The sequence below is a fragment of the Hippocampus zosterae genome, chromosome 4, assembly GCF_025434085.1.
Source record: "Hippocampus zosterae strain Florida chromosome 4, ASM2543408v3, whole genome shotgun sequence".
Lineage (NCBI taxonomy): Eukaryota > Metazoa > Chordata > Actinopteri > Syngnathiformes > Syngnathidae > Hippocampus > Hippocampus zosterae.
Window position 1 is genome coordinate 23,082,752 of NC_067454.1, and position 7,987 is coordinate 23,090,738.

The following is a 7,987-nucleotide window of genomic DNA, read 5'->3' on the forward strand; positions in this document are numbered from 1 at the left end:
GGGGGGATGCGTGTACTTTGATCTACGGAAAGAAGTCACAAACAATTATATCAAGCGTTATTGCATGCCACTTGAAGAACACGTGGTCCGGCATGGCCCATCCATCAATCTGTTTGGCACGCGCTCATTGAGCAATTTCTTGACAGTGAGATGACAGTGTGGCAGTGCACCATCTTGCTAGAAAAAGTAATCACCAACCTCAGCAACTAAGTGTCATGGAAGCATGATGAAACTGATTAGCATTTCCCAATAACATTGACCAGAAACCATTTAGCCCTCACAGGAAATGAAGCCCTTAAGTTATTAAGGCCAAACAACTGAAAATACATTCATTCATCTTCTGAGCCGCTTGATCCTCACTAGGGTCGCGGGGGTGCTGGAGACTATCCCAGCTGTGTTCGGGCAGTAGGCGGGGGACACCCTGAATCGGTTGCCAGCCTATCGCAGGGCACACAGAAACGAACAATCATTCACACTCACACCTAGGGACAATTTAGACTGTTCAATTAGCCTGCCACGCATGTTTTTGGAATGTGGGAGGAAACCGGAGCACCCGGAGAAAACCCACGCAGGCCCGGGGAGAACATGCAAACTCCACACAGGGAGGCGGGAGCTGGAATCGAACCCGGTACCTCTGCACTGTGAAGCCGACGTGCTAACCACTGGACTACCGGGCCGCACTGAAAATACAATATTGTAAAATAAAACATTGTTGATGGGGATCCAAGGTCTATACTCGCTGTCTCTGACCTGCCCCCTCACAGTGACCATGAAGGTAAGATAAAACCTAAAATATGCAATGCTTTTATTTTGAAAGTTTTGCTTCTGTCGTATGTACCCGTGTGGATGTTGGTATACAAGACTTGTGTCTGCAGTGTTGCTAACTTAGCAAGTCTTTTTCTATATTGAGTGACCTTTCCAAAAGGTTTGCCCTGCTCATATTGTACGCAAATCTACAGTTTTATTGACGTGTGAATTGGATGTATTATGTCATCATGGTATCACCTATACTGTATATCAGTGTCAATACTATAATACTTCCTACTTATCTGTATATTTGGGAGTCCTGATTAGGATCGGCGAATATGAGTTGTAGTTGGTGCACAGAGTCTATGTTCGAGTAACAATATAATATTGTAACAATATATGCCATATCGACACGCATAGCATTTTCATGAAACAGTGTACAATGCGCTTTTCCTAAACACATAAATTAATAAAATAGAACAAAGATGGGATGAGCATATTGGCTTAGCCCTCAGCATACATTCCACTTTCTCATGTGGCCATTTTACAAAAAGAAGTGCCCACCCCTGATATATACTATATTTGAAATTGGTTGACATATAAAGTCATGAAATCGGGAAGTGTATAGAGTATAAACGTGTACCGGTAATCTTAAGGGTTTGAAACCAGTCCAGGGTGTACCCTGCTTCTCACCAGAAGTCAGTGGGCTGGGGATAGGCTCAACCATGCATGTTTAAACTAAAAAAAAAAAAAAAGTCTGCACTCAGTCATGTTGTATGGTCATCACACTTTTCGTCTTTGTAATCACGGACAGCCTCCTCTGGTGTTATAAAAAAAAAAACTTTCAGTGCAAAGTTTATTACGATAAAATAATCAGTCAATAAATGATCCTAAGTGGTTATCATGGGCTTTCTTTGAATGACCTCCAAATGACCTTGAGGAACTTATGTGATGAAAAATAATGCAATAAAATGATCAATTCATCAGTTGTGGACATTTTAGCGTGCATAAAGGAAAGGCTTTGCGAAGGTAGGCATTCGCAATCCACAATCACAGAACATTGACATTCATTGTGTGTCACGTTAGTGACATTATGTCTCAGCATGTAGCATCCAGGGACTTGCAGCGGCACAATCAATATCTATTAGGACTCCCTTCAGAAGAATTAGATTTCACTATTGGATCACCCTGCTCCCTTGACACCGTGTCAAACATTATAAATTGACTTGCTGATGTTGGTGCCTAATGAAAGAGATCATGTTGAAGTCAAATTTACTGAGAGGCAAGAGGATCTTATTCTCTCCGGCTCCAGTAGGTGTCAGACGAAGACGTTTGACAAAAACGGGCAGCGCGTATAAAATGTACGAAAGCGTCGTGACACATTGCGAGAGAAAATCTTTTATTGCATGATCTCAAACATACATTATGATCATCTCAGCAACTGTTGAAGTAAGTGCTTCCTTTTCAACATAAACATCCTTCGGGTTTTTTGTTGTTGTTTGTTTTTTATGATATGACTATTTGGTATATAAAGGACGACAAAAGCAGAGATGTTGCCCATTTAAAGTGCTTTACGACACATACAGTGGTAAAAATAATCTGGAAAAAGAAAAGAAGATGAATATACAACTGAAGTTATTTAAACAAGCAACAAAAAAGCTAAAGTATGCCAGGTTTTACTTTTTTTTCCTCAATTAGACATGCAATTGCACATTGTCACATGGTTTATAGTGTATTTAGTGCTTCCCCCTCCCCCACCTCCTCCATTTTCAGACGATCTAAATAAGAGCAGGTGGATTCTTGATATGAGCGTTCCTATCCAATCACTGGAGTTTCCACAAAAAAAAACAGTGTTGAAATAAATGCTGCTTTCTCTGAGTGTCAGTGTGTTCACTCGTGTGCTTGAATCACCAGTGTGTCTCTAGTGTTAGTTCGTGTGTGTGTGTGTAACTGAGTAACTGTGCGTAAGGGTAAAGTGGTGGTGCTGGAATTTAGGGTGGCAGCAGAGGGGGTTTGAAGGTGCAGGCTCCAGTACACTGGCGTGGGGTCAACATCTTGCAAGAGAAATGATGAAGGGCGTCGTGAGCTTCTAGGAAGGAACGGGTCCATCAGTAAGAAACATGTCCGCTCTCATTCAAATTACTCGCTCGATTTTCACTCAAAATATTGACATTGCCCCCCCCCCCCCTCCAGCCCCCACCATGCCCCCTTTTGAAAGCTGTTTTCAGTCTAGTGACAAAAAAAGTAGCACATCAAATTAAACAAACAGCAATTTAAATAGTTTTTTATCTTTCCCTATTGGTCCAACTCGTCGCACAAAAGCGTCTCTTAAGCATAAAACGAATGAAAAACTAAATAAGGGATCGAGTACAAACATGCTGTTTGCCCTCGTGATATTTACAGTGACCCGCCTGTGTGTACTTAAGCAAGTGTAACACGAATCCAATCCTTTATCGGGTGGCTTTAGTTGCTGTCTCGTGCGTGTAACCGATACAGCAGCACATAATGGGCTGTCTATTCAATTTTCCAGGGGATGATTTAGGAGAGAATGACCTCGGCAAACAAAACAATCTGGTTTCGGTTTCACTTTTTGTTTTGGATCTATCTATTCATCGAATCAAACTCCAGCAGAAAGATATGCTTGCAGTTGGAAAGACAAATAAGGGGCGCGTGCGCTTAGGTCCAAAAAGATTGGGACACTGACAGAGGAGACAGGATTTATTTTGCTTTTCTATTATTGTATGCAGACAATTGGTACAATATGGAACTATAACCAGAACTTTTAATACTTGGGTGAAATTTCTTTTGGGGTGATTACTGGTCGGTAGGATTCCTAAATAAATGGCATATTTCGGTGAAAACGCTTAAATTACAGTTTGCACTTTGTGTCACATTGTTTCAATTAAAATACTGCATCGTGTCGTCGATAAATGTTTTTTTTTAAACGGCGTCAAGATGTCCAAATACTCCGGGATGCAAGTGTCCATTTTCCCCTTTTATTTGTGTTCTAGCGGTTTGAAAATATGGCTCCGAGTCGTTTCCATTGAATTAAAGAGCGCTCATCTACTTCTGCGCCAAAGGTTGTGTCGTATGACGCGTAAAAGCCGGGGCGACACCAACCTCGAACAATCTGCAGCTGCTGGACCATTTCCTCTCTGTAGGACAGCTCGCGCTTCATTTGATCCTGAAAATTATCTGAGGAACACCAGATATCGTGGAACTTTAAGTCGAATTCCTCTTTGAAGTGCCGATGAGTGAACATCTAATTGAGTGTGGAAATGTCGAGCTATATCAAGGTGTTCCCTCTGCTCTCAGCGTTGTTTTTTTTTACCTTTCAAATGTTGAAATTCTCTCTCCAGTTTTTTCCTCAACTCCATCTGCTCCACTAGCTGCTTCTGCAACTCCTCTGTCAAGCCAAACAATACACCAATCTCAACTAAAAATACACTCTGCGCTTTTGACACTCGCGCACTCGACCGCGGGATTCATAACGCCTGATTTTCATTGACGCGGAATTAATTTCGCGGCATATTTCATGCACTGCATCCGTGTCAAATTTTCGAACTGTCCCGAGTAGCGAAATAAAGTAAGATAAGTAACGCGGTGCTACGACAAACACAGTATTGTTTCTTATATTTCTGACTAGGCCGATCGAAATGATAAGGCAGACTAGGCACGAATACGTGCATAATGAGGTAATCGTTTCAATTTTCCCATCACTGATTAACAATATGTACTGAATATATGCACGTGAATAGAAGGCAAAGCAAACCGCGACATGGGATGAATTTACAACAAGCCTCCCGGTCTCTTGAATGTGTGTGCGTGTGTGTGTGTGCGCGACAATTATTGTCGCACAGCGGCCGCAGGCTACACGAGGCCATGATATTTGGGTCTTGGGGGTTTTCCAAGCGTTCAAAAATAATTAGCTGCCACGCCTCGGGGTTATGGCTCTGTTCGTTAAAATATTAATAGCCTCTAAACGATTTCCTCTTACAATAATAAGTCCAAACGACCGTGTCTTGTGATTTAGTGCGCAACACCTATGGGAACGGTTTAGCCTGAGAAGATGCAAATTCGCATAATGTGCCACATGATATTTAGCAGGGCAGATGCGTGCATTTTAAGTGTGGGGAGGGATTCATAAATCAGGAGTCAGCAACGGAATGATCGTTTTGTGTATGAATTAATACAACGAATGCATTGAATAGAGCATTTTAATACGGATATCAAATAACAATTATTCCTTCTGCATATAAATATGAAACTACAGTGGCAAGCGGAGCCTCTGTTGTTGTTGTTGTTGTTTTTTTTTTTTGCTGCCACCATTATTCACTTCAAAATGAGGTGTTTTCAAAATCTTTTACCTTTTGCCATGTTCTCCAGATTTCTTTCATGCACGCTAATGTCAATGCGTAGAGCTCCTTCAGCTGGGGAAAAAGTGAGGAAGAGTCAAATGTAAAAAGAACAGACGATATAGAAATTGTAAATTGTGCAGGTAAACATTTCAGAGCACACGTTCTAGAGATGAACATTCTGACAAATGGAATAATACCTTGTCTGTCCTTTTGGCCCTGATTGGATCTTAGGTTTGGTTGACAGTGATGAACTCCTGGAAATGTAAAAAAAAAATATTTATTAAAACACCGAATCGGGTTTTGAAAGGGAAGCCGTAAAAGCTTCACATGCGCACGCACGTCAGGTAAACGACCCAAATAATCACCGTTTGATCTGCCGGGGCTGCTCGGCGACTCGAACGTCTCGTCCACTTGCACTTGGCAGTTCTTTTCGTGCGCATGCACCTGCAAAATGATGCAAACGCGCACACGCGCGGTGAATGATATGATTTCAACGTTTAACGCAATGAAGGCCTTGTGTCCGCAAATGATCAAATCAACTATAATTCAACGACAGGGTGAAAGTGTGTTTATCTGGATACATTGGAAAGATTTTTAAAGCGCATTTTTTGCCACGGGGATTTCTTTAAAATATAGAAATAATAGGAATTCGCATCACGTACGAGTTGAATGCCATCTTACGTGATGAATAGGCGACGCGTCCCGGGTGAGCCTGCCCTCGTCGGACGATCCGGTGTGCGCCGAGTCCTGCTCGGCGGGGCTGCGAGGTGTCATCTTCTCCCGGCTCTCTTCGAGGGTCTCGGGCGCGGGAGACTCACGGCGGCTCCCTCTCGGCGATGTCCGGATCGGCTCTTCATCCTCTCCAACCCTGTTGGATTCCACGTCCACGTCCACGTCGGGGTCGTCGTCGTCGTCGTCGTCGTCGTCGCGGTCGTCTTCCACGGTATCTCTGTCCGGGGACATGGACCTATAGCTGGACGTCTCGCTGACAAAGTCCGGGGAGAGGTAGCCGGGCCTCGCGCCGAAGCCCTCTCGGGTCCCGTACAACTTGGCGATGGTCTCCGCGTCTTTGACGACGGGTCTGAAGGCGGAGATGTAGCTGATCTTCCGGTGTGAGGTGCTCTCGTCCTCGGACCTGTCGTCGTTGTTCCTGCAGTTGCCGGACGAAGTGGGAGATCGGCGGCCGTCTTTGGGGGTGGCCGCACTCCTTTCGCTTTGGTCTGATAAGTCGAGGTCGGCCTGGCGGACCCCGGGCAGCTCTGGAGGTTTGGCCGGGTAGGGCGGCATGTGGAGGCTGCTCGCCGTGGGCCAAAACACGGGGAAAGCCGGGTAAAGGGCGTCCTTGGTAGCGGGCCAAAACACGCCGGGGACGTTGCTCTTCGTCACATCTGGCGCGCCGTCACTTTTTTTCGGGCACAAGCCGTAGCTGGCAAAACCGTACGGGTGGGCTGGGAAGAGGGGCGGGGGGATTTTTTGGAGCACGCCAAAGTTTTTACTGGGCACCGGGATGAGCGGGTAGCTCCTCGCGCCGCTCGTCAAAGCGACGTGGTCATTCCCCCGCTCGTCGTCGCGGCGTAAACTTTTGCGCGGGACTTCCGGGGACGCGGTGCGGCCGAGCGCGGAGGAAGTTTGCGCTTTCGCGGGCGAGCGCTCCCCCGAGCTCGCCATCGGAAGCGTCCTCTTTCTGCTGCCCCCGTTGAACATGGCTTTGACATCCTCCCACGCGTGGCTGATGTCGTCCGAGGGCTTCTTCTCCGTCAGCTTCAGGTGGCGCCTCCACGAGTTGAAGTTGGCCGCGTCCGGCTGCAGGTACTTGGACTCCGGGCTGCGATGCGAGTGGAAAATGAATTTATTCGGAGAGAAATACATGTTGCAAAAGGTGCATTTGATGCACTTGGCCCGGGAGCTGTTGTATCGGGCCGGGATGAAGCTGCCCCGGCAGCCCCACGCGCACTCGTGGGACACGTCGAAGGCGAAATTCTCGGGCAGCTTCGGGGGGCTGTGCGCCCCCAGAAAGGACTTGCACAGCCGCTCGGCCTCCCGCTTGGTGATCATGCCGCAACGTCTGGACGAGATGGGCATGGCGCCGGCGCGTCGCAGGAGCTCCAGCTGCACGGGGGTGCACTGCACGCACGTGATGCCCAGCGCCACTCTGCGGTTGTGGATTTCATTGTAGCTGTAGTTCTTCAGCAGGGTGTTGGAGATCTGGGCCAGGCATAGTCGTTCCCTCCCGTCGATGACGAGGGAGACGATGGGCACCCCGTACAAGGAGGTCTCGCTCACTTGGTTCGGTTTGAGTGGGCCGGAGGAGAGGCCCGGCGCATCCCGTTTGGGACTCGGGGTGGAGCTGGCTTCTCTTGCGGGCTCCCGGAGCGGTCTGGCTATTGGCTCCATACCTGGAAGCCTGTCATTCACGTGGACTTCAACCGGAGTGACGCTGCGCACACACAACAATATACGTCATGAATACAACGCGAAAACGAAAAAAAAAATCGCCCCGGGGTGTCAATGAAAAAAAAACTCGATTTATGCCAACGGAAGCATTTACTTAAATGGCTGAAAAGAAAACTTGTACATTTGGCTTCACTCCCCCAGCAAACGTCCTTCGTGTGCTGAGGAGTGGACGCGCTGCTCATCTTATCTTCAAATCGGCTCAGCACTTAGGAGCCAACTACTTAAAGAGCCACATAAGACCTTTAGAGGCAGATAAGGACAGCAGGAAAATGCCGCCTGAGCTGCACCAATGCGCTTAGCAATGAGGAAAAGAACAAGCGTAAGCTCCTTTGTTGGTAATTACACAGATCCAACCGTGCGTCTTCGCATTGTTAATAAAAGACCAACCCGATATATAATTAAAGCATCAGCACGGATTAGCCTGAAAC

General features: G+C 46.6%; 1 protein-coding gene across 3 annotated transcripts; it reads right to left on the reverse strand.

The window, feature by feature from the left end:
* Window positions 1-2,028: 2,028 nt before the first annotated feature.
* LOC127599277 (SKI family transcriptional corepressor 1 homolog-B-like) lies at window positions 2,029-7,696 on the reverse strand. Of its 3 annotated transcripts, none has more exons than XM_052063121.1 (7): window positions 5,787-7,696; window positions 5,471-5,549; window positions 5,303-5,359; window positions 5,115-5,177; window positions 4,079-4,153; window positions 3,868-3,942; window positions 2,034-2,833 (listed from the first exon to the last, which is right to left on the reverse strand). In XM_052063121.1, exons 1-7 carry the CDS (start codon window positions 7,497-7,499, stop codon window positions 2,739-2,741), a joined length of 2,157 nt encoding a protein of 718 aa, XP_051919081.1. In that variant the 5' UTR covers window positions 7,500-7,696; the 3' UTR covers window positions 2,034-2,738. The 3 variants fall into 3 exon arrangements, with proteins under 3 accessions (XP_051919082.1, XP_051919081.1, XP_051919080.1); XM_052063120.1 differs by having other exon boundaries at window positions 2,035-2,836; XM_052063122.1 differs by lacking the exons at window positions 3,868-3,942; window positions 4,079-4,153 and having other exon boundaries at window positions 2,029-2,836.
* Between the last annotated feature and the right edge of the window lie 291 nt (window positions 7,697-7,987).

What these genes read in the sequence shown, in the direction of transcription:
- LOC127599277 (XM_052063120.1), bottom strand. Translation starts at nt 7,499, where the DNA reads ATGGAGCCAATAGCCAGACCGCTCCGGGAGCCCGCAAGAGAAGCCAGC. An exon ending in CAGCCCCGGCAGATCAAACG is followed by an intron (nt 5,360 to 5,470) that starts GTGATTATTTGG and finishes TTACATTTCCAG; the next exon opens with GAGTTCATCACTGTCAACCA. An exon ending in AGAATTTCAACATTTGAAAG is followed by an intron (nt 3,943 to 4,078) that starts GTAAAAAAAAAC and finishes GGTGTTCCTCAG; the next exon opens with ATAATTTTCAGGATCAAATG.